Here is a 26469-nt window from a genome sequence, read left to right on the forward strand (position 1 = left end):
TGCAGACAAGATCTAAAAAAATGCAGATCCGACGAACTGTGGAAATTATATAAGCGAAGGTGCTTTCTTTGGGGCTCTGAGAAAATTGAAACGTGAAACTGAAATCAGCATATTGCAGCTTTCAATGCAACCATCACACTGGATTCGTACATTTCTAAAATTTTATTGTAACAAGTGCAGACAGAATGAATTTGCAGAATATTCAAAGTACATCTTGCTTGAACAAAACCATAAAGTTCCAAAGCAGTAAGGTAACACAATGTTGCTAACACACGGTTAAACAATGCAAAATTTGTCACCGAATTAAAGGAACTGCTACACACCATTTCTTGGTTCCTTGACAATTTTTTTCTTCTGTGAGTGATGGTTGAAAATCCTTGCTATAGCACACGCAGACACGTCAAAAATCAAAACCCAGCTATGGGCACTATGGTGTAGAGAAATAGAGATAATTTTGCATGCACATTATTTAGCTTGAATAAGAGGGGTACAAGGTTACAGCACAAACATTACTCTTAAATCGCAGTAAAAAATTTAGGGCAACGGCTACAAGAGATGCTGAAATGGGAGCGAGGGCTACGGATGAATCTCTGCGACCTGGGATCTTCAATGTGCGGCTATACCGAAGTACACATGCATTTTTGATTTCGGCCTCTATCAGGATGTGGCTTCTGCAACCTGGAATGAAAACCACAGCTGCTGAGCTACTGCAGTGGTGACATCACAGTAAAAGGTAATGGTGAAAAATTAAAACATTAGAACTATGGCCACTCACTGTTCATGTCAGATGAGGTCAAGTGAAGATTGTATTTCCGAAGATTTTTCTGGTGAGTGCATAAAAGGAGAAAAAATTTGAAAAGTTATAGTGTACGTTTTTTATTGTACATTAACAATACGCATATACAGCTTTTTTAAACCTTGCATGTAACTTATAAAAAGTTTCCAGCGCAGAGAGCCTGGTGTTCTTGCTTCTAGGCGAGCTGGACACCCTTGACCAATAATGAGAGTTTAAAAAAGTTTATTTTGAAAAATTCTGTAATTAACTTGTTTTATTAGTGCTGTGTGGGCAAGTGTCTAAATGGCATATTTGGAGGCAGTCGCATTTGAATGCACACCCTTTTTTCGTTTTTTAAACTCAGAAATCGGACTTATATCGAAATATTTTTAATCGAGTTTTCAAAGCTCACTCAAGTACTATCAAAACTTAGTGCATCCTGCTGCACATCAGGGGGAGTATTCTGTAGAGTCCACCTAGTGGACTGTCTACTTCAGCTGTTGCCATTGGCTCAGGCCTTGCGAGCGCGAAGGAGACTGGCTGGCACCTTTGCGCTCGTCAGGCCTGAACCAATGGCGACAGCCGAAGTGGACAGTCCACTAGGTGGACTCATACAGATCGAATAACCACCCAGATGGCAATGCCCCATCGAAAAGTGTGGGACCAAGTTTAAATGATACCCTGACATGGCACACAGACGCACATGCTTGCCAGGCAGAGTGTGCCATATCTGTAGCTACAACTGGCCGAGATGTTCAGACTTTCTCATACCTGTCGTCACGGGGTGTTTCTGTCTGGTACGATAGTGGGACCCCCTTTTCTGCGCTTCCAGCACACACGGTTCCAATACTACCTGCATTTTCCGTTGAAATTCAATGACAAATATCTTCATTTAGGCGCAACTTTCAAGATTTGAGGAGTTTAAAAATAGAGGAATTCCTCTGCATTTTCGCAAAGGAGCTCCTCTGCAAGAATGCCACATTCGCCACACTCGTAACTTAAAAAAATCCGTATGGTAACAAAAAACACCCTGTATGTGTGCAGTGTGCGTTTGATCATTTCATGCAACCAATTTTGAAGCACCTTCTGTCGGTAAAGAATGCATGAAACAGATTTATGCACTAAGACTGGAATCTGTTTCGAACTCTGGAAATATCTCTGTGTAGGACGGACCTGTTGAGACAGTTGCAGCCATCTGAAAAGGGGGAAATAAAAGCTCGCATAAATGCAGGTCTAGCACTTTTATGCTACTAAGAGGACCCCACACACTTTGATGGGTAATGTTACAAGCAAAGATTGAGGATACAGAAAGTTGCACTGTTACCCACACTGTTCACATGCGAGAAATTGTGCTGCTTTCTGCAAAGGGTCTATGAATGAAAACCATCTCTTGCACATCGCACAGTGCACTGCCAATTGCTCTGTTTAAGTAGAGTTACAATTCTTCAAATGCAATTATGACCGAGATCTTTCAATTCATGTACTGATCATGAACATTGTGAACACCCCCAAACTTGAACATCAAGTCTGAAGCTACAAAGTATTATTACCGTAAAGTTGCACTACATCTTTTTTTAACACAGTAAGGAAACATTAGCTATCTGTAAACAATGCCACCATGGACATGCTAGCCATTTAATATTGCACTGCATGCAGCAAGAATCGCACAAAAGATTGGTCACTCCCGCAGCCTTTGAAGACCCCTACAACATCTCGCCTATCATGACATGATACGAAACTATGATTATGTAACTTAACAAGAGTTACTCCAGAATGAAAGCTTGTGCACACATGCACACCCCTCCAATTTTCTGGCAAATGGGAAAGCAGCGGTTATCGCATCTCATCTCTTCTATTACCGCTGCGTTGTCACTCTTCGTGTGCATTTACAATAAGCACTCTGTGAAAAGAAGAAAAATTAGGGCAGCAGCAGCAATAGGCAGGCAGCGCAGAGTTATTTGTACCTTCTTGGCTGTTGTCGGTTCCTCAAGTCAGCTTCGCCGCAGTATAGCCGTGTTATGCGGCGAAGCATACAGAATGTATGGCGGTGAAGCATATTTACCATGCAGTGAAGCACATCTGAAGTTAAAATGGGACACTGTCATGGGGCCCCGTTAGTGCTTACGGTTACCCGACACTATCAGCTTAGGTACCCACACTGTGCTGTCGTTTCATGCATTTGGACAACAATCGCCACGTGTAAATATCTGTATCTGCTACTAATGTCGCTAAGAGCCCAAACAGTTTCCAAACTACAAATATGATCAAGCAATGAATCAGCTTGGCAATGTTTTTAGAAGCTTATTCTAAAGTAGTTAAGTGCCACCAGAATGCTTCAATGTCAAACTGGATTGAAAACCTGGGATGAGATCACGCAAGCATCTACCTTTCTAATTGTTCGCTTCGCCTCCTACATCACCGAGTAGGCAGCGTTCAATTGGCGCTCCTGCTTCACCAAGCAGACGACCGCTGACGAAAGCACAGCAAAGGCGAATCATCAGAGCGTAAGAAACATTCAGAAAGTGAGATGCTTGTGTGATCTCACCCCTGGATTTAGAGAAAGCAAGGATAATTTCAACACCAAGGAACACAGATATGTGTTCGACAACGAAAGCTTCGGAAGAGGCTACTTCCTCGTCAGCACTGTGGAAAGACTTATGAGCTCACCAAACAGCAGGAACTTTCACTTGTGGCATGAATTTTCACTGCCACAATCGCAGGTTGAAAGATATCTGCATGATGACATTTTGGGTCAAAAAGATCTGTTGGAGCGATGGGCTTGGCTTGCGAAGAGATACCTTCTGGTGCCAGACACTAGTGTGTCCAGTAAGCAGCTCTTTTCGTTGTCTGAATCAATTGTGACATGCAGCAGGGTGTCACTGCTCCTCAAACATGTTGAGCTGTTGTCCTTGCTTCATGAAACTTTAAATAACTGCACTTATGGCACAGACAAGCAAAAATATTGTATTAGATAATTTTGTTGACCATGAAGCATTATTTACTGTGCAATGAACTATTTTGTACCACTGGTCAGTAAAAAAATGTATTTTTGCAATACCAATAGTATTCATATTCAAAAATCCGAATGACTACCTTTTCTTTCACCTCATAATATGGGCAGCAACACCCCATTAAATGGTCCCTAAGGTGGTTTTTGTCAACCCTGAGCAAATCTCTTACAGTAAAGTTATAGACAGTCTTTATAAATGTTGTCAGATTACTTTTCAATGTATTTACCACCCCTGTGGTGATGGTAATTTCAATTCATGTGAAGCACTCACATACACAGTTTGCACTCCCTGCAGACATCGGTAACTAGTGGCCGTTGACCAGCATCATTGAGGGGAGAATAAGTTTACAGCCACACCAAGCACAGCATGTGCATGAAAGATTCAGGTGACATGGCTGAACCTAATTTTATGTCATCAGGAAATGCACGTCTGCTGTCGCCATTTCGAGTGCAAATATTAGTTGCATGGGTACATCCATTATGGCAAATAAATAATCCAGGCAGCTTAGCACTGGGCAACTGCAATATTTATGAAGTAGCACACTGCATTCAAAGCCAGGCGCTGCCACGCTTGTCTGGGGAAAGCAGTGCTCGTATATACGCGGGCTGGACCATTTCAAAGCAATTACATTGGAACTCTGTCCACTCTCGTAGGGTGCATTTTCTCTGTGGACACTGCCACTGCAGGAATAATGTGCTGTCAAATGCACAAATGGAAACTTGCAGCTCTGTGCTCTTGCAGTCTCTGGTGCACAGGCAGAACAGCCATGAGTCTTCTCCCGTCCACAATTCTGAAATCCACCAATAGGCAGGTGGCTTACTGTGGCGCCCCTACAGGCAACACACACCATACATCTGCCGCTACCTAGATTGCTACACATTGAGGGCCTCCGTGCTTTTGTGTAAATGCTCAAATATATTACAGGACACGATCATTAGAAAATAAAAGGTTCTTTCACAGTGCTGACATCTAGGCTGCAACAGAGCCAACTCCAACTGCACCGGTAGAACTTGCTGTGGAATGCCACATTTTGCAGTTCCATTACCATATTTTCTGTACAATGCTATTAGTCTGCAGGATTTAATTTGGGCTGAAAAGCCCCTCTCACCAAGCATCATGGCAAATTTTGGTCATACACTGGAAGTTTAAGACACCGTCAAGTGAGCATTTTACTGAACAAATTTCTCTAACTGCTTGAGATAAAAGAAATTGATATGTTTCGTTTCCGACCTGCCAGGAGGCTAGTGCTACAAGCAACAGCGGCACTCAACCCCTTTGCATTCAAGTGATCTTGCTTCTTAGTCTTCTCATACCGGATCCGAGGGACCATGTCACACTCGCATGAAAGCCCCACCTCTTTTTTTCCCTTCTCCATTTTTTGCTGCATGGCACACATCCAGTGATGGCATTTAACATTGGTTGACTTACCAAACCAAAGTCACATGCTGCCATGGTTAGTGATGTTGCAGGCAGTGCATTTTACATAGAGACATTTGTGTGTGTAACCTTAACTCTCTGGCTGAGGTGGGACTCCCTCAAGAGAAAGGCCTTGATAGCTTTGTTTAAAATTTCATCTGTTTTCCCACTGTGCATCATTTTGATAATTTGCAGACAGGATTGCCAGTGTGTGATCTGTGCATTGCACTTGTTGGTTTTCAACGTCCGAACCTGGTGAGAGGCCATTTAAAATAAAAAGGTTTCCTTACATAGTCTGCACCCGCCTTATAGTCCACTAGAAGAAAGTGCGACTGGACTTCCCGAAGGCATTTGCCTCCTATGTTCCAGGGAAGCAGTCCAAAAGAACTTACCTTATTCATAGATGTCAATTATTTTTTTGCTTCTGCTCGGTGTTAAAAGATGGGAACCCAGGACCGTGGAGGTAGGATGGGCCTGGCGGTCTGGAGCTTGCCCAGTGATTGTCGGATCACACCGCTGGCACCATTTGTTACAAACTGTGCACCCAGATGTTCAGGATAGTGCTGCTGATTGCACTTTGCAGTGGCTCATGAATCCTGAGGGGGCCAGGCAGAAGATACGGCGGCGACGTAAAGAGCAACAACGAACGTTCACTTTACATCATTAAGGAGCAGTCAGCTCTACAAGCTTCCTAATGGAGCGCGACAAACACTCTAATTTGCTCAAAAGCTGAAGTCTGTTGGCGAGGGCATCCTCTATAGAGTCTGGAATGCCCTTGCTCAAGAGAGGGAGAGAGCAAACGCTCTCCACGCTGGCGGCCACCACTCGGTACATGGAAGCGTTCAATGGATTTCTTAACCGCCACTGGCTTAGCAGATGTAAAGGCACTGACACACACACAGACACTGCCAGCATCTTGCTTGCCAGGAGGAGGAGGAGGGGCGAAGGCACACACAAAGCTTAAATGTCCCGCTTGCTGAAGGGAGACAGCACCGTGGAGCCTACGCAGACATCAGGACGGTGTGCAAGCCGTGGGTAAGAAGGCAAGAATGCGCGCAGAAAGACTTATGCCTTTTTGTCGTTGGGGCCTCCTAGGTGTTTTCCAACGGTTGCAGGTGGCTCGGCGTATTTAAAACGTCCGGCCTTTCGCCGTTGCTTTGGTGGCGCGACACACATTTTTCACCTCACAGGGCAGTCGTAACATTGGTTAGACTAGTTCTTGTGCACGCTCAAGGACACTGAGCTTGAACAACGCCATGAAGGCTCTTTGTCTTTTTAGTGCTATTAGAACTGTTCTTGCGTTTTACGTGTATACGGAGTCAATTATAAATATTTTGCAATATGGCTTTACTTATCCGAGATCTGAAATGGAGCTACTTAAGCAGAGCGAGCAGCATTCGCTTGCATATCATTAGTTGCCAGTACAGGTTGAAAATATTGCGCTGTGACTACCATTAGCGCGTCATGAAGGAACCAGCAATGAAAGTACCATGCTTCACAATGCGACGCTCATTTCTCTCCTGGTGTGCTTGTATCGAATTATGGGATTTTACGAGCCAAAACCACGATTTGACAATGAGGCACATCGTAGGCTTAATTCTGACCACCAGGGGATCTTTAAGATGCCCCAAATGCGGGTCACGGGCGTTCTTGCACGTCGCCCCCGTCGAAATGTGGCTCCCACGGCCAGGATTTGATCCCGCGCCTGGTGCGCTTCTGCTTCTCTCGTCCTCTTTCCACTTTCCTCAGTACATGGGACCATACCGTGTGCTGCACCAGGTAACACCTGTCACCACAAGATTGCCCTAGTCAATCCCACCTCGTCATCTCTTGTCCTGTCCAGTGATGTCATTCATGTTTCAAGGCTCAAGGTTTAGCACTGCGCTTCTGACGACTCTCTTTAGAGCTCTGGGACAGTGCTTCTGCCGCCGGGTGTAAAGCTACGGAACAGTAATTCCACTGACCACAAGCAGGTGCACCATGTTCAAAAAGACGAAGATATAACCTTGCGCGGGTTGTCCGACGTGCATATGCACTTGCATATACACCTGCTCCCGTGCCTTTTTATATGAAACAATAATTTTGCGTGTCTTTTCTCAGCTTTACAAGGCCATAAAGAAAGCAGTACTGACAATATTACAGACAGGCACATTGTTTGATTACTGAGGACAGCTATGATAAATACTTATGCTCGCATACACGAGTTTAAACATGCATGCAAGCAACATACCTGGCACTGCGTAGACACAGCATAGACGTATATGTGCGGTTCACGTCAGTCACACTATGGCCCTGTTCCTTTGGAGGCTTCGGAAACCAGCCCTGTGATTTTCCTGGATTATTGGAAACGAATATGTGTGAGCAGAGGATGCCAAGGTGAGCAAATGAAATAAACAGCTAGGTGCAGCAACAAGTGACCTCATTGAGGAAGCACAGGCGGTTTCGAGGGCCCATAAAATGCATTAATAAAGCCATTCATGTGAGCGTGAACATAGTGAGGAGGCTGCTTCTACCTTGCAGTAGTGTTCAAGACTGCTGCATGTCTGAGGTGTACCTGAAGAGTGCAGCGCTGTGTTGCTTGCAAACAGCCCATTGGACAGGAAAGGTAAACTTGTCAATATTGTGCACACTTATTTTGGGAAACTGGCATAATAGATGTGCTGCGAGTACAATATGTGACTGTCTTTCATCTTCCTGATCTTTACATGTTATGTTCAGGAAGTCACATATAAATGTGTATTTACAATATTTACAAAAAAGGCAACGGTACATAAACAAGATTGGCTGGCGAGACCGATTCTACCTCTACACGTTAAATCGCCTTCTTCTGACTGGCACCACTCTTGGTTCCGCCGTAACAATATTGTCACGAGCAATGGCAAAGACAAAGACATTGTAGTGGGGTTGGGTCAGAGGCTCTCTTGGCGGACTGAAAACCTTCTGGAACCTGTGCGCTCTGTGCAGTCTTGACTAGGCAAGCGCTAGCCGTTCACGGTTAATTAAATACTCCCCGTAACATCTTTTTGGTGGAGGTTGCGGGCTCTCTTCCACCCGGCCCTGGATCTTCGGAGCGGACGCCACGTTTCTCCCGCCTCCATGGCCGAAGACAGTACGCAGTCATCGCAGCCCGCGCCCGCCGCGCCGGCAACCGTGGTCCTTTCGCAGCCCCTCGACCCCGGCACGTTTTGCGGCACGGACAACAAAGACGTCGACGATTGGCTCCTATTGTACGAGCGCGTCAGCAAACACCACAGGTGGGATGAGACTCTAACGCTTGCCAACGTCATTTTCTACCTACGGGGCACGGCTCGGGTGTGGTTTGACACGCACGAAGAAGAACTTACAAGTTGGGACCTATGCAAGGAGAAGATGCTCTCATTGTTTGGCTGATCGGCCGCGCGCCAAATGACAGCCCGGCACGAGCTGGCGGCCAGAGCTCAGACGTCCACGGAGTCGTACGTCGCATACATTCAAGACGTACTAGCCTTGTGCCGTACCATTGACAAAGACATGCCAGAGACGGACAAGGTTGGCCACGTGTTGAAAGGCATAGCTGACGATGCCTTCAACATCCTCCTGTGTAAGAACTGCACCACGGTTGACTCCATTATCACAGAATGCCGGCGGTTTGAACAAGGAAAAAGCAGGCGGATTACTCAGCGCTTTAACAGACTCCCGAATACAGCTGCGACCTCCTCGTGCGATGATCCCGTGACGCCCCCTCCGTTCTCGCCGCCTAACAACTTGGCCAGGATTGTTCGCCAGGAGCTCGAAGCCATGGCTCCAGCCGCTGATCAGGCACCTGCTCACGACCATTTGGCGACAATATCTCTCATTCAGGCCGTCGTACGTCAGGAGGTTGCAAATATGGGCGTCGTATTTCCACAAGCCCCCAGTTACGCCCCTCCGCCCATGTGCGCTTCCGGTCCTCCCACTGAACACCACACCGCCCCAATTGTTGCTGCTGCCGCTTCCGCTCCCCGGTTCACACCCCGCTACCGCAACCCTTCTGAGTGGAGGACGCCTGACGATCGACCAATCTGTTTTTCTTGCTCTCGCGTCGGTCACATTTCACGCCACTGCCGCAATCGTCGGAATTACCGACCAAGTTTCCCCGGTGACCGCCGCCAAGATCGTGGCCCGTACTACAGCACATCTTTTCTTGACGACCAACTCCCGGCCCCAGATCCTCACCGTTTTTCTTCGCGCTCAGAATCGACCTACGCCGATATTGCCGCACAAGGACACTGGTCCAGCCGATCGCCGTCACCTCAGAGTCGCCAGTCGCGCTCCCCTCAACGCCGTCGCTCTCCTTCTCCGGCTTCCTCTGGACACCACCCGGGAAACTAGCCAGTGCAGCTCCGGGAGGTGAGGCTGCATTGACGACAAGGACCGCAAAACCTCTATCGACCCCTACTTCAAGATGCGATTTGCTCGGTGTTCTCGTCGACGGCGTGCCCGTTACTGCTCTCATCGATACTGGCGCCCACATATCTGTTATGAGTTCTACGCTCCGACGCCGCCTACGCAAAGTGCTGACACCTGCCGTCTCTCCTACTGTGCGAGTAGCTGACGGCACCCGAACACCTGTTCTTGGTATGTGCACTGCCCGCGTTACTGTTGCCGGCCACCACACTTCAGTTTTCTTCGCCGTTCTCGACGCTTTCCCACATGATGTCATTCTTGGCATTGACTTCTTGAGCGCCCACTCTGCCCTCATCGATTGTTCTTCTGGCATTTTGGGGCTCGAACTGTCATTGATTCCTGATGACACCGCATCAAGTAACGCTCGCCTACGTTCCCTGGAGTTTCTACGACTACCCGCGCAGGCTGCTACCTACGTCCTTATGTCACCGTTTCCCCCAGTCCCTGATGGTGAATATGTGGTCGCTCCCCTCACAGATCTGATCCTCTCGCGCAACATCGCACTTCCCCATACCGTAGTGCTTATTGCCAACAACAAAACGTTGCTTCCAGTCCTCAACTTTTCTACTTCGACCCATGTTCTTCCTCAAGGAATTTCACTAGCCGAACTGTCACCTTTGGAAGAATGTATTGTTTCCGCATTCGCTGCTGACGCTGAGACCGCGACGCAACCTGCCATACCGGCGCCAACCCAGGCACTTCTGGACAAAATATCCCCCGACCTCCTACCTTCCCAAAGTGAAGCACTCCGTGGTGTCCTATTTTCGTACCTTGACGTATTTGATGTTGCGAACAGTCCACTAGGACGTACACATGTAGTGGCCCACCGCATCGACACTGGAGACGCCAGCCCCCTTCACAAGCACCCTTACCGAGTATCTCACTCTGAGCGCGAAGTCATCCAAAAGGAGGTAGAGAAAATGCTTGATAAAGATGTTATAGAGCCTTCCTCTAGCCCCTGGGCATCCTCTGCAGTGCTTGTGAAAAAGAAGGACAACAGCTGGCGGTTTTCCGTCGATTATCGCCATCTCAATCGGGTAACGAAGAAGGATGTGTATCCTCTCCCACGAATTGATGATGCGCTCGACTGCCTCCATGGTGCCAAATATTTCTCGTCGCTAGATCTCCGCTCGGGATACTGGCAAATTGCCGTCGATGACCGCGACCGGGAGAAGACCGCATTCATCACACCCGACGGCCTCTACCAATTTAAGGTTCTGCCTTTTGGGTTGTGTAATGCTCCTGCAACTTTTGAACGCATGATGGACACTCTTCTACGCGGTCTGAAATGGTCGACCTGTCTGTTATCTGGACGACGTCATTGTTTTCTCGCCCAGCTTTGACAGCCACCTCCCTCGTCTGTCGGCCATTCTCGACATCTTTCGCCGGGCTGGCCTCCAGCTCAATTCGTCTAAGTGTACCTTTGGGCGCCGCCAGATCAAATTACTTGGACACTTAGTTGACGCTACTGGTGTCCAACCGGACCCTGACAAGGTCCGTGCCGTCCGCGAGTTCCCAGTTCCACGGTCCACGCAAGAAGTACGCAGCTTTCTTGGGCTCTGCTCCTACTTTCGCCGCTTTGTTCTCAACTTCGCGGACATTGCTCGACCCCTCATGGACCTACTCAAAAAGGATGCGGCCTTTTCTTGGGGCGCGGACCAAGCGTCTTCCTTTGCGTCGTTGATTTCTGCCCTCACTACACCACCTGTGCTGGCTCATTTTGACCCGGCTGCTAGCACAGAACTTCGCACTGACGCAAGCGGCCATGGCAATGGTGCTATCTTCGCCCAAACACAGAACGGAGCCAACCGTGTGATAGCGTATGCTAGTCGTCTTCTGTCACAGTCGGAGAAGAATTACACCATTACTGAGCGGGAGTGCTTAGCTCTCGTCTGGGCTGTCGCGAAATTCCGTCCGTACCTATATGGACGGCCCTTCCTGGTCATAACAGACCATCACGCGCTCTGCTGGCTTTCAACACTCAACGACCCCACAGGGAGGCTCGGCCGTTGGGCATTACGATTACAGGAGTACATGTTCTCGGTAGTGTACAAATATGGGAAGTTACAAATGACGCCGATTGCCTCTCCCGCCATTCCGTTGAACCATCCGACTCCACTGAAACGGACCCCTACACCTATGTCTTGGCGATAACAGACTTCACCCATGTGGCCGACGAACAACGTCGAGATCCATCTTTGCTCTCTCTTATTGACCGTCTGCAATCCGGCACCCTCGACCCTTCCCTCAACATGTTCTTGCTTCAGGATAACGTTCTTTACCGCCGCAACATACACCCCGACGGCGCAGAACTCCTGCTCGTTGTCCCGCATCATCTGCGCAGGGATGTCCTCATCCAGTTTCATGACGCCCCCACTTCCGGGCACTTAGGCGTCTCCAGAACTTATGATTGCACGTCATCGCAGACCGCACAAAAGGCCATCTACGATCATCGACACCGGGATACTGATTTTCCACCGGGCTCTGTTGTCCTTCTCTGGCTCCCATATCGTCGTGTCGGCCTGTGTGAAAAGTTAATGTCGTGGTACGTCGGACCCTACCGCGTGCTGTGCCAGGTGACTCCTGTCACCTATGAGATATCTCCCATGGCATCCACCTCATCGACTGCCGCACCGCGAAGTGACATCGTACATGTTTCCCGCCTCAAACTTTACAACTGTGATAATCCATTTTGATCACAACAAGCACCGGGACGGTGCTTCATCGGCCGGGGATAATGTCACGAGCAATGGCAAAGACAAGGACATTGTAGTGGGGCTGGGTCAGAGGCTCTCTTGGCGGACTGAAAACCTGCTGGAACCTGTGCGCTCTGTGCAGTCTTGACTAGGCAAGCGCTAGCCGTTCACGGTTAATTAAATACTCCCCGTAACAATATCATCATTGCGCATATCTGCAAAGTGCGTGTTGCGTTTGTTATAACTCGAGCTGGGCGAGAATCAAGCGATTTGTTAAATGTACGACATTGTTAAATGTAAGTGCGTTGGTGTACACGTGGGACAGTTCTTAGAAACTGCAGAACGTGCCCATCTACCTCTACAATGTTGCAAAAACTTGCCTTTTGAACCATGAGCCAGATCTTCCTGACTGGGCAACATTCATGCACCAGCTCCGACTATTTGTGCTGAAGTCACGAAAAAGCCCGAGAGCGTATCCAATTTGCTGTAGAACCATTTACTTCTTAGATTCTGGATTTCCTTGCACTGTGCAAGCACATGAACACCACCACAAGTCTCAAAACTGTAGGATGCAACATATTATTGAAGGCACAAACACTGTTACCTTTTATGTCCTTGCTACGCAGAACCCCAGCACCTCTACCACTTCTAAGGAACCGCTTTATTCTCTGCCGAACTCGAGCTATGACGATGAAGACACAACGCGCACTGATTATATGTAAAGATGAGGAAGATGAAGGACTGTAACATTGTGATGTTTGGGACTATTCGGCACTTTCGCTAGTGCGCAGTGATGCGGAAGAAAGACAGAGAGTCGTTTTGGAGCATTTATCAAAATGGAAAAGAACCCTAAAAATATATATACAGAGGTAGCTGATGGTCTGCGTAATGGCAGTCAGTGTGTCCACACACGCGCAGCACACGAGTATAAACGGGCTGTGACAGTCCCGTGTTTTGAGGCTCACGCTTCCGTCGTCCAAGGCGCTGCAGATTCACCCGTGCTCGAGCCGACTGCGACGACGACACGTTCAGGCCCCGTCCAGCACGGTTCTCGGGCTCGGCACGCTCAGGAGCAGCAACGGCAGCAGGCAGGGAACGCCTTGTACAGCACGACCTCGGTGGCCAGCTCGTACGCCGCTCGAAATCCACGTGCGGCGGTCGCACGTGAGGACCGCGTCTAGCACAGCAACATCTGTGCCAGACGAATGCTGCTGGGCACAGCTCAGGTGCAGCAGCTCAGGGACCGGCGGCACTCGGGTCAGCCAGCGCCTCGAGCACTGGCAGCAGGAGCCCTGTTTCCTCGGACGCCCTCGTCCACGCCCGGCTCCGCGATCCTCTGCACCTCGCCACGGACGTCTCGCCAGGCAGGTCCTCTCGCCTCGTTCGCCCCAGGAGCTCCGAACTGCTGCCCGCCTGGCTCGAACACTGCGAGCTCGTCTCGTGCCGCCGCGCTCGTGCACCCGTTCACTTCTTCTTCCCAGAGCTTGGGTGGCCGCTCCGATCCTCCAGCGGCACCTCGCGGCACTTACATATGACATTTTACCCCCCACTTTAGAAAGTTGTTTCATTTAAACAACTTTTCGAAGCACGTGCATGGGTAAAGTTCGCAGTCCGTAACGCACAAAGTGTTCACATGTAACAGTTTTTCCACACACACATAAGTAGTTCATAAGGTGGTCACAAACGCAATAAATTCAGTCGGCGCACCTGACGCTGTAAGTTCACACTCTGCTCATATAGTCAGCGCCTACATTTTCGCTTCCCTTTATATATTCCACCGTGAAGTCGTACTCCATTAGTATCAGACTCCAACGGAGTATCCGGCTGTTCGTGTGCTTGGCCGAGTTAATGTAGGCGAGCGGTTGGTGATCGCTCTGTAGTACAAACTGTTTCCCGAAGAGATAGACGTGGAATTTCTGAACAGCCCACACGAGAGCAAGGGCTTCTCGCTCCACGGTAGAGTAGCGTCTCTCCCGCGGAAGGAGCTTCCTGCTTGCGTAGGCGATAGGATGAAGAACGCCTTCATGACATTGCATGAGTACAGCTCACACACTGGTGGACGATGTGTCTGTGCGGAGAATAAATGTCTTCTCGAGGTCCGGAGACATTAAGATCGGATTGGTGGACAATAATCGTCGAAGTTCGTCAAAAGCCACCTGGTGACGTTGTTCCCATATTGCCTTGTTCGGCGCGCGTTTTCGAGGGAGTTCTGTCAAGGGATGAGACACCTTGGAATAGTTGGGCACGAAGTCGCGGTAGTAACCTGTAAGGCCCAGGAAAGAACGGACCTCTTTCTTTGTTTGCGGCCTTTTTGCAGTTGGTATCTTTTCAGGGGTCTCCAGTTGTGGTCGCAAGACGCCATGTCCCACGATGTGGCCCAAGAACTTCACCGTAGTTGAACCAACTTCACTCTTGGATGGCTTGATTGTGAGGTGTCCACGCCGCACTTGCCGGAAGAAACATTCCAATGTGTTTACGTGCGTCTCCCAGGTGTCTGTGGCTATAAGCACATCATCAAAGTAATGATGTACGTGAGAGATACCAGCCACAACCTTTCTCATGAGCCTAGTGAACACCGCTGGCGCTTTTTTAATGCCGAAGGGCATGAAGCGGAATTGGTACAGGCCTGACATAGACTGAAAAGCTGTCATATGTTTAGAGTCCTGATGCATTGGTACCTGCCAGTACCTTTTGGTAAAATCAAACTTGGAGAAATAGCGAGCCTTCCCCAAGCTTGCGAACATGTCAACTCGTGGAATAGGCTCATTGTCCATGACGACTACTTTGTTTAACTGTCGGAAATCAATACAGAGACGCATATTGCCGTCTTTCTTTTTAACCACGACATTTGGCGAGTGGTAGGGTGATTCTGATGGTTCAATAATTCCCTGCGCCAGCATCTGCTGCACTTCTTCCTCTACTGCCTGTTGCACAGCAAATGGTATCGGGTATTGGCGCACATTCACTGGCTCTGTAGATGTTGTCGTGAGCTTGCACGCAACCAAGTTCGTTTTGCCCGGAACATCCGAAAAAATGTCTTGGTAGTTCGACAGAATTTGTTCGACCCGCGCCTTCTGGTTAATATCCAATGTGTCAGCGACTCTGACGTCACGGTAGGTCTCGCGCTGGTTAAATGAAAGGAACGGTAGGTCTGGGTCCCCTTCCACTTGTTCAGTCTGCAACGTGACAGCCGCGCGTCCCGCGGAGTCCGTCGAAAGTGGTCTCTCCTCATACTTTTTCAGGAGGTTAATGTGAAACAGACTGGTGCGGATGCCCAGATCAACAACATAGTCGACTTCACTACGTTTTTCCAATAAAGTGAAGGGGCCTTTCCAGGTTAGAATTAGTTTGTTGTTATCGGAAGGTAACAATAACAACACCTTGTCTCCGGCGCAGAGCTGACGTGGCTTTGCTTTGCGATCGTAGTACTTCTTTTGTGTCAGCTTGGCTTTCTGCAGCTCCTCGTGAGCAATTCTGCACGTTTCCTGTAAACGTTCGCTAAGCTCCATAACATAACCATATGTGGTCTTGGTTTCTTCATCAAGAGTTGCCCGTGTCCATAATTCCTTTAGAATGGCCATTGGGCCTCTAATGTATCGACCATACAGTAGGTCGAAAGGAGAAAATCCCAGACTGGACTGAGGCACCTCTCTATAAGCAAATAATAATGGCGCCAAGTATCTGTCCCAATTCTTTGGACTTTCCTGGCACATGCGCCGTATCATTTGTTTTAACGTGCCATTAAAACGCTCAACAAGGCCATTCGCCATAGGGTGGTATGGGGTTGTTGGCAAATGTCGGAAGGACAGTAGTCTGCTTATTTCTTGCATTAAACTTGAAGTGAAGGATCGGCCTCGGTCGCTCACGATTTCCCTTGGAATTCCCACACGCGAGAACATTTCCACCAACGCTTCTGCTATCCTCTCCGTCTCAATGCTTGGCAATGCAACGGCGTCAGGATAGCGTGTGGCGCAGTCCACCATTGTCAGGATATATCGGTTTCCTTTTGCCGATGTCGGCGAGAGTGGCCCGATTATATCAATCGCCACACGTTGGAATGGCATGTCAATCACTGGCATGTTCCCCAGGGGGACACGTCCGACTAGGTGCTTCGGAACAGTACGCTGGCAGATGTCACAAGAGCGCACAAATCGTGTCACCTCAGCCTGAACGCCTGGCCATGTAGGCGCTGACTATATGAGCAGAGTGTGAACTTACAGCGTCAGGTGCGCCGACTGCATTTATTGCGTTTGTGACCACCTTATGAACTACTTATGTGTGTGTGGAAAAACTGTTACATGTGAACACTTTGTGCGTTACGGACTGCGAACTTTACCCACGCACGTGCTTCGAAAAGTTTAAATGAAACAACTTTCTAAAGTGGGGGGTAAAATGTCATATGTAAGTGCCGCGAGGTGCCGCTGGAGGATCGGAGCGGCCACCCAAGCTCTGGGAAGAAGTGAACGGGTGCACGAGCGCGGCGGCACGAGACGAGCTCGCAGTGTTCGAGCCAGGCGGGCAGCAGTTCGGAGCTCCTGGGGCGAACGAGGCGAGAGGACCTGCCTGGCGAGACGTCCGTGGCGAGGTGCAGATGATCGCGGAGCCGGGCGTGGACGAGGGCGTCCGAGGAAACAGGGCTCCTGCTGCCAATGCTCGAGGCGCTGGCTGACCCGAGTGCCGCCGGTCCCTGAGCTGCTGCACCTGAGCTGTGCCCAGCAGCATTCGTCTGGCACAGATGTTGTTGTGCTAGACGCGGTCCTCACGTGCGACCGCCGCACGTGGATTTCGAGCGGCGTACGAGCTGGCCACCGAGGTCGTGCTGTACAAGGCGTTCCCTGCCTGCTGCCGTTGCTGCTCCTGAGCGTGCCGAGCCCGAGAACCGTGCTGGACGGGGCCTGAACGTGTCGTCGTCGCAGTCGGCTCGAGCACGGGTGAATCTGCAGCGCCTTGGACGATGGAAGCGTGAGCCTCAAAACACGGGACTGTCACAGCCCGTTTATACTCGTGTGCTGTGCGTGTGTGGACACACTGACTGCCGTTACGCAGACCATCAGCTACCTCTGTATATATATTTTTAGGGTTCTTTTCCTCTGGCTAGGTTTGACAGGCCTTGCGCTTCCAAATAATGGTCAGCGGCTTCGGCTAGCTTGTCGAGGTCACGGCATCCTCGCTCTTTCAAGAAGATGGCAAGCCTCTCATCGCAACGTAGCAAAAACTGTTCTGATACAATCTTATCTCTTAAGGCTTCATAAGTTTTCTCTGTTTTCGCCATCTGTTGCCAATGATCGAAGTACCCGAGCAGTCGACCAGCAAACTGCCGCCCTGTCTCGGAATTCTCTGGCTTAGCCTCGCGAAACTTTTGACGGTATCCTTCTTCGGTATTCCGAAACCTTTGCAATAAAGTTTGCTTCAGCTTTTGGTAGTCTGTGGCATCCTCTGCAGACATGCGTCCAACCACGCTCAAAGCTTCACCTGACAGGCACAAGCTTAATGATAGCGCCCACTTGTCGCTTGGCCATCCCTGGCTGGTGGCTACCCGCTCGAAGCGCTGTATGTACGCGTCGAGTTCGTCGCGGCCCTCGTTGTAGGAAGGAATAAGCTTGTGGGGACTTCTAAATGTTTCACCGCTGTTGTCCCCACGTTCTCTAACGGTTTCGACCGTTCCAGCCGCGTGCTCTGCAAGACGACATCTAGTCTCCAGCAGAGCTTGTTCCGCCGTCAGTCGAGCGATCTCCTGTTCATGGGCGACTCGCGCTGCTTCCCTGTCCTCGGCTCGTTTATCGCGCTCTCGGTTATGCTGCTCGTCAATCCACTCTCTGAGTTCTTTGCCTGACAAGCCGAGCTCCTTGCCTATCGGAATAAACTTCTCCCAGTCCATTTCCGACCACTGCACAAAAGCGAAGTGCGGCTCTTACGCATGGAAATCGAGCTTAGTCCTGTCGTGGACGCCAGAAATTGTGATGTTTGGGACTATTCGGCACTTTCGTTAGTGCGCAGTGATGCGGAAGAAAGACAGAGAGTCGTTTTGGAGCATTTATCAAAATGGAAAAGAACCCTAAAAATATATATACAGAGGTAGCTGATGGTCTGCGTAACGGCAGTCAGTGTGTCCACACACGCACATCACACGAGTATAAACGGGCTGTGACAGTCCAGTGTTTTGAGGCTCACGCTTCCGTCGTCCAAGGCGCTGCAGATTCACCCGTGCTCGAGCCGACTGCGACGACGACACGTTCAGGCCCCGTCCAGCACGGTTCTCGGGCTCGGCACGCTCAGGAGCAGCAACGGCAGCAGGCAGGGAACGCCTTGTACAGCACGACCTCGGTGGCCAGCTCGTACGCCACTCGAAATCCACGTGCGGCGGTCGCACGTGAGGACCGCGTCTAGCACAGCAACATCTGTGCCAGACGAATGCTGCTGGGCACAGCTCAGGTGCAGCAGCTCAGGGACCGGCGGCACTCGGGTCAGCCAGCGCCTCGAGCACTGGCAGCAGGAGCCCTGTTTCCTCGGACGCCCTCGTCCACGCCCGGCTCCGCGATCCTCTGCACCTCGCCACGGACGTCTCGCCAGGCAGGTCATCTCGCCTCGTTCGCCCCAGGAGCTCCGAACTGCTGCCCGCCTGGCTCGAACACTGCGAGCTCGTCTCGTGCCGCCGCGCTCGTGCACCCGTTCACTTCTTCTTCCCAGAGCTTGGGTGGCCGCTCCGATCCTCCAGCGGCACCTCGCGGCACTTACATATGACAAACATATTGCGCTTACAATACAGCTAATGTGATAGTTTCTCAAAGGAAGCGGTCACACCATTGCATGTAAAATAGATGCACAGAAATTCTCGTACGCCTTCCTTCTCCAAGGGACTGGAGGCAAGCACCACAGCGCAGCACCGGTCACGTACATTGCAATTAAATTTTTAAAAAAATTAGGAAAGGCCGAGTCAACACAAAGCAACCACCCGACACCCTTGTCAACAAACCTATTCAACTGGCATTACGCTTGAGATGTTTGCGGACATACATCGGTAAACCAATGACCAAGATTCTGACTGGTGTTGTAGAAGTCGCGGGGCGCTTTTTTACGTCGCGACGATAGATTCATTTTTGTTTACAAGTACTGCTCCAGGAGGGCACATATAACCGGCAAACGGAGGCCTCAGGAGAGCACCTGAGATAATTATCAAGGAGACGGCGCTGGATTTTCAGGGAACCCAAGGGGCAGCGGATCAAAACCGGAAGCAGGGCGGTCCGTGGTTCGGGGCCGCCGAGGCCGAAGCGCGCCAGGGGGTGTTCGCATACAAAAGTGCCTGTCTGCGACAGCAGACAGCCGATTTTAACACTTCTCGCACGCGCAGGCCTCGGCGAGCCCCAACTTATGGACCAGTCCGGGTTCTAGCTTTGGTGACTCCGTTGCCACTTTAGTGTCCTGGAGGCACGCCAATAATATGAAATTATACCACGTTGTTACTACTAATAAAAACAAAATTGGAGAAACGTATTTACGCCCAGCCGCTAACTTGCGACGCTACGTTCAGCACTGCCGCGCCTTGCGACTTCTACAACGCATGTGATAACCTTGCCTATCAATGTTTGTTCTTGGCAATACTTGGAACTTGTGAATTTTGTGTAGCGTTCATGCTTAACTTTGTATTGCACTGCGGCTTAGTGAAGCACGACGCTTGCGTGTAGCGTACGTATCTCACCTGATAGTCGGTGAACGGGGTCTTGTACGAACATCCGCTGAAGCAAAGACTACTACACCTTCACATTTGGTAAAACACATGCCAAACTTGCAAAAACAGACGTAAAATGAACCTTCACACTTTAAAATACGAGAACATTCACTTAGAAGGCGAAAACTATTGAACACCCATTTAAGCGCAAATCCGCCATTGCTGCTGGTGTTGATGTTGATCAGGCTGTTCCCTTGCGAGAGAGTCGGCAAGAGCGGGGCAAAGACTCAACGTAGCAAAAAAGAAAGAAAAAAAAACACGAAGAAAATTGTGCATTAAGTACAAACACGCGAGAAAAATAAAAATCCACCGGGATTCCCTATAACGACGCTGCCAACCCTTCGACCGATGTTTCATGCAGCTTGTGGCATTAATTAAAATATCTGCAGTGCAATGTTTCATAACGCGCAAAAAAAAAATTGCATGCTCAAGCTTTACCCACACACACACAAACACGAGGTGCATATTCGTAGAACGCCAATTCGTGCAGCCCCCGCCCCCCCCCCATATTGTGAATAATAGTATATGATTATATACGAGTGTCGATGCAATCAATAGAGAATTCTCTTTTATTTGTTATAAAAAACAGAGGTGCAGTAAGCAATGTATAGAATTTAGCATATAGGTTCTTGGAAAATTCAATGTCTTGAAACTTGACAGATATTCATGGTGATGTGGCGAATTCTGGGTATGACTGAAAAGAATTGCTACAGTGTGTTTCTACAGCTTCTCAAAAGGAGTTTCAAGTATTTCCATGTGAAGGTTATATCTTGACTCAAGCTTTTTTTGTTCATATTGGTCAATTATGCTTTGAAAACAAATTGGAAATCCCAACGGTATTGTTTTTACTCAGGGAACACACAGTTGAGCAACACTTTTGCAACAAACTTTTATTTAAAAGTGGTTACATTGTAGACACCCTCGCTCATGACAAAACAACTTTCAATCGCTGTGTTCAGACACTTGGTTCAAGTTGCATGTAATGCTTCATCTCCAACCTTTGAGTGGTTCCTTAGAAGCAGTCAATTCTGAAATCTACAGCGAGGTTTTACTTTACACCTCCTCATCTCATAGCACAAGATCTGAAATGCATGAACAAGAGGAATCAGGCCAGCACATATTCACAGAAACAAACACTTCGCAGTGCAGTCGACAAATCAATAACAATTACAGAAAAACTGTGTCAGTCACGTAATATGAGCAAGAGATAGCTTTTCTTTTCACGGAAAAGCCTCAGTCCCATGCCGACATTAACACTTATGGTGGTTGTCAAGGCAGTGGTCATCATTGGCAATATTTGAAAGCTTTTCATAAAGGAGTAGTTATCACAAGGGAAGTGGAAACTAGCACAGCTTGTAAACAGCACGTTGCAGTGCTAAATGTATGCTGGTTATTGACAGTAATAAATAGTATGACCGTTAGAACTGTTAAACAAGACAGGATAGGATAGGAATAAACTTTATTTGTCCAACAGTTACGGCTGTTGATAAACAAGACAGAAGCTCACAGTAATATGAAGGCTTGAAGTGATAAACAGTATTTGGAAGAGGAATGTAGCTGGAGCAAACACTTCAACAAAGATTTGTGTCTTCGTCAGTGTCGCAATTAAGTGCTCTCCTCAGCAGAGTTTATGTACATTTAGCTCACTCTCCTGCACCCTCAATGTGGGATGACGAGGAGAATAAGTGCGTCGAGTGAGGAAAGTTGAAGTGTAGGAAAGACATGGGGAGACAGTGTAGGAGAAGGTAGGGGCACTGTTGTGGGTTATTTTTCCAAGAAGTAGTACCGATAAAAAGGAAAAAAATCATTTAAACATGTATAAGCAAGCATTGCCAATTGTTATGCCTACTCAAGTTAGAGATGCACCATAAGATATGCTATATATAACCGATTTTATATATAAAGTGTCCTAAAGTTTTCTGCATCGTCTTTTCAATCATTATGACACCTGCCTGCCGCAGCCCAATATGGAGAAGTTTTAACTGAGTGCTCACGACCAGAGCAAATTTTCCACAGACTGCATACAACACCACAGCAGGCACCCTCTATTTTTGGAATCTGAAAAGTGAAAGATTATTCAAATAGCCAGTGAAAAAAATCACACTGAACACAAAATCTAGATCTAATTATGAGGCATGCCGTGGTGTGGGACTCTGGCATTAATTTTGACCACCTGGGGTTCTGTAACGTGCACGTGAATCTAAATACACCAGTGTTTTTTGTTGCATTTCACTACGACTGAAATGCAGCCACCTTGGCTAGGATTGAACCCGCAAGCTCGAGCTCAGGAGTGGAAACCATAACCACTGCGCTAAGAAGCGTTACACGAATTTGTACGTCGCAAAACACCTTGGAGGCTTTCGCACATTGAAACATTACACGCCATAAAATGCACTTCCTTACATTTATTTACACTACAGACATACTTACCAGGGGCTCATATAACAAGCATGGAGGCACCTCTCGTGCTCTAACACACGTACCATCCAGCAGCTGCCACATAGCCACATACCAGAGACAAGAGACGTACCAGAGGGTCTGTACCTATTGTCACAGAACACTTACCAGCAGATCATATGACAAGCATGGAGGCATCTATCGTGCTCTAACACACATACCACCAGCTGTGACATATGGCTGCACACCACAGACAAGAACAGATGGTCACGACTTGTTAGCATGCGAGCCCTCAACCTGCTTCAATAAGGCATGACAGCAAAACACTACTGCACCACTTCTCTCTTCCTCACTGCTCTGCAGGCTTGTTACCAGTAATCGTGCCCTGCTGACGTGGTTATCTCTTCAGTTTCTATGTTGCTGTCCATAAGCTGCAGTTTAAGGACTTCCTTTTGAGCTCCAGTGGGCCTAGAAAGGCTAGATGATGACTGGGACAATCTAGGGTTTTTTGTAGAGTGTAATCTTAATTGGTGCACATCTTTTTTGTTGGCCGGTTCATTCGAATTGTCTGGCATCTTTCTTTTTCGATCATTTTCAACAAGCGCGAAGACTGGCTCAAACAACTTGTTTGCCTTTTTTTGCCACTTCCTCAGAGACTTCCCCATTTAATATTGCTTGTCTGACTGACTCCGTTTTCGCTGTAAAGAGTGCCTAGCTTCACACTGCTTTGGCTTCCTCCAGCTTTGTTATACTCTGCACAAGGTGTAGTGCCGGGTTTGCGTCGCGTGATTGTTCGGGTGAGCTCTCATGGCTCTTGTCACTGCCGATTGCATTAGCGATGACAACACAGTGAATGTGCTTGCACACTGTGCAGTGTACAAGATGGTCATGGCAAGAGCACGTGTAAGTATGCACACACACTGCGCATTCCTTGCACCTCAAAGGACAGCAAGCACCATCTCCCACTTTTGACACTTTATACGGGAGCCCTTTAATAGACTGAGATGGCACAGTCCATGTGCCATCTTCGTTCAATTTGGCACATGCTGCCATGTCACTGCCAGACCTGTGGTTCTTCGCAATTGTGCTCAACTTCTTACCCTTTGCCCCTTTTATAATCTGGATTGGCCTTTTCATTAAAAATGATATGTCAAGTCCATGAGGGCAGAAATTAGTTTGTCAACACACTTATTCTGCTTTCCATCCAGCATACTATGCTTTAACGTCCTGTGCATGCTCTCAAGGTGCATGTTTGTGTTGACACCTGTGTTAATCCTAAAGAAATGGACCCACTCATGCGGCCTAACTGCATAGTGGTCTCTGAAATACTTCACAAAGTCTTTCAGTTTTTCTTTCTCATCGGCAAGGAGTTTTTCAAGATTGTTTTTAAATTCCTCTTCCTCAGGTAATTCTAAAAGTAGCCGCACCCTATGGTAGGCAAATGGCCTCAGCTGCTTCTCCACACACTCATGTAACTTCTTACGCCAATTGTTATCCACATGCCAGGCACAGAGAAGTTTCTGTTTGGGGGCACCCATGACGGTGGATCATGCCTTGTAGAATTGCGAGGCATCATCAGACATAAATGTCTTCGCAGCCACTTTTTTGGCCATGGCAGACTCCAGACATTTAAAGAATGCTGTAAGAGTTAACTCGTTCATTCGGTTGCAGATAAAATAAGCTACAAGTACACCTGATCTTACTTCATCAACACCAGAAGAGTGCTCAGCTCAAACTGGTACCCTGTAGTGCCATGTGTGGAGTCAAGACATACAGTTCCTGCAGGGCCCAATTCTTTTAGTAGCTCCCTCTGAGGCTCTGTCATCAGAACAAGAGCAAAATCTGCTGAAGAAAATGTACCACATGGGTCCACTGCACCTTGTACCTTGTACAGGCGGACAAGTGCTTCACCTTTTTCTTTCATTGCAAGCACCCACGTGTCTACACTGACAGCATCCTTAGCGTGACAACGCTCAGGAGCAGCAAGGCTAAACTGCCGTTTGATGTTATGCAGGGTTGAGCGCTCTGCCAAATGCATTGGCCTCAGCTTGGCTGCAACAGATGTTCTTATTCGTTTTAGGATGGTTTTCATGGGCACACCCCGTTCTAGGTCCTCTGCTATGCTGATCTTTTCCTTGTCACTCATTCTCAAGTGCTGAATTTCTGCTTTATGACCATAATGGGTTCTTTGATACCTGACTTTTATGGTGGTGCCTTCAGGTGTCCGACTCTGAGTGCTGTCCTCCTTTGTGACAGTAATAAATGAAAGACACACCTTACCAGACCTGCAACTTCCCTGACTTTTCTCCCGACCATGACCTTCCTTTTTCCTCGCCTCGCCTGATCTATTACAGTAATAGTGGATCCTCGTATCTCCACTGGCCAGCTTTTTGACACCCCTAGGCAAAACGAACCAGCAGTTCTGGCTAGCCTCTTCTTCTGCTTTCCATCCATGAAATTCTGTAATCAAAGCACAAAATAGCATTAGATAGTCAGAAGTACTTTGGGGAGAGAGTGATGTAAACCAAAACAATCACTTCGAAGGCCTTGGGCATGGGCTAATGTAGCATTTATTTTAATCCGTCATCTTCAACTTGACCCCGTTCAAATTTGAGTTAAAATTGAATTTAATATTGCAATGCATCATAACTTCAGAAAATGTACATAGTAGTCTTGTTTTAAAAAGAAACAAATATGAAACAGATCTATCCTCGCTCCTTCCTCAATATTGCATCGGATTGTACGTCCACCAAAATGCAATTATGATGAGACGAAGACGAACTGACAGTACATGGTGCAAGCTTCGTTTTGAAGCAACAACAACGTCAGAACAGCGCGAATCCCTTCTCTCAGTGAAAACAATGATTGCAGAAACGTCAGGTTCCACGCTATTCTACATGAAATACACCAGTGCACTTTTTTTAATTACATCTGATCAATGTCACATTTCTTGAACACTTTTATAAATAAGCACTTGTTTTGGAAACGGCAGAAATAGATTTGCTTTGCTTCTCTCTTAACGCAAAAGACTCTACCATGTGAATTTCACATAGTATGCAAGATGGTCGCGGCATTGACAAATGTACGAGCTTTGCAAAAAAGCCGGAATTGAAGTGTGGTCCTGACTGCCACAATGCGACCTGCACTAAGGCGAAGGCTAGGCCATGCACGCACGTGGTGCAGAGCAACGTCAGAACGCAGAGCAAATTCCTCCTCTCGCTAAAGAAAAAAAAATTGTGCGCGCATGAAACTTCGCTCTCTTCTATGAAATGCACTATTAAAGAATTTTCCCACAATACGCCGGGCGACCATGAGCTGGTGACAACTGTACGTGATGTGCAGGAATGCCGTAAGCAGACCATGCCAAACGTATGTCATGTAGTGTACCGCGGAAAGCGCGCACACATGACTAACTAGCTGAATTGGACAAACAAAATTTATATTTAATGAGGATACAAACTTCTAAATACACCATGGGAATTGATTAGGCACCTGCGGAAAAGCTGTTCTTCGCGAAACAGTGGGAGAAAACAAAAGCGCGAGGCATAAGCAATTGCTTTTTGGGGCATATTGCGCAACAAGAAATTAAAAAAATACATTTAACTGTTTCTCACCCTTATCGTTCCGGAACGCCATGTGCGCGTACTCAGCGTCGAAGTTGTGAGCAGCGATGTGGTGCTCCGAATACTTCTCCATTGTAGGCACGGCGGTGCCACATACGTCGCATTTCACTAATTTCTTGACATCCATGGCCACTTTGTGGATGTTCCTGATGTGTTGCAGTATGTTCTTCCTCTGCGTGAATAGTTTGCTGCAAAATTCACAGCGACGATCGTCATTGCCGATGGCAGCTCGATGGCAGACCTGCGCCATTCCGAAGCGGAGTAGGCAAGAACAAGAGAACGGCGAGCAGTCGTATTTATAGATGCCCCCGCGGCGTTGCAAGCACGTGGTTTCGTGTCATTGCGAGCACATGGGTCGTTGAATGGCCCACAGCACAGGGAAAGAACCCCCCTAATCACG

The 26469-nt window shown here is 48.2% G+C and overlaps 1 protein-coding gene and 1 long non-coding RNA gene across 2 annotated transcripts; both read right to left on the reverse strand.

Annotated features, from left to right (window-relative positions):
* Positions 1-26469, reverse strand: LOC125942401 (uncharacterized). The gene is made up of 3 exons (XM_049660559.1): positions 26061-26469; positions 24861-24906; positions 1-678 (listed from the first exon to the last, which is right to left on the reverse strand). Exons 1-3 carry the CDS (start codon positions 26317-26319, stop codon positions 618-620), a joined length of 366 nt encoding a protein of 121 aa, XP_049516516.1. The 5' UTR covers positions 26320-26469; the 3' UTR covers positions 1-617.
* Positions 5280-20201, reverse strand: LOC125942402 (uncharacterized). Its single transcript, XR_007465070.1, has 3 exons — positions 20020-20201; positions 7433-7535; positions 5280-5798 (listed from the first exon to the last, which is right to left on the reverse strand). It is a non-coding gene; the product is annotated as an uncharacterized LOC125942402 (long non-coding RNA).

The sequence above is a fragment of the Dermacentor silvarum genome, chromosome 1 (assembly GCF_013339745.2).
Source record: "Dermacentor silvarum isolate Dsil-2018 chromosome 1, BIME_Dsil_1.4, whole genome shotgun sequence".
Lineage (NCBI taxonomy): Eukaryota > Metazoa > Arthropoda > Arachnida > Ixodida > Ixodidae > Dermacentor > Dermacentor silvarum.

Excerpts from the sequence above, each read along its gene's own strand:
- LOC125942401 (XM_049660559.1), bottom strand. The coding sequence starts at position 26,319 with ATGGCGCAGGTCTGCCATCGAGCTGCCATCGGCAATGACGATCGTCGC. Across the intron at positions 24,907-26,060 it reads GGCGTTCCGGAACGATAAGG|AATTTCATGGATGGAAAGCA; the intron begins GTGAGAAACAGT and ends CTTTGATTACAG. Across the intron at positions 679-24,860 it reads GAGGCTAGCCAGAACTGCTG|GTTGCAGAAGCCACATCCTG; the intron begins GTTCGTTTTGCC and ends TTTTCATTCCAG.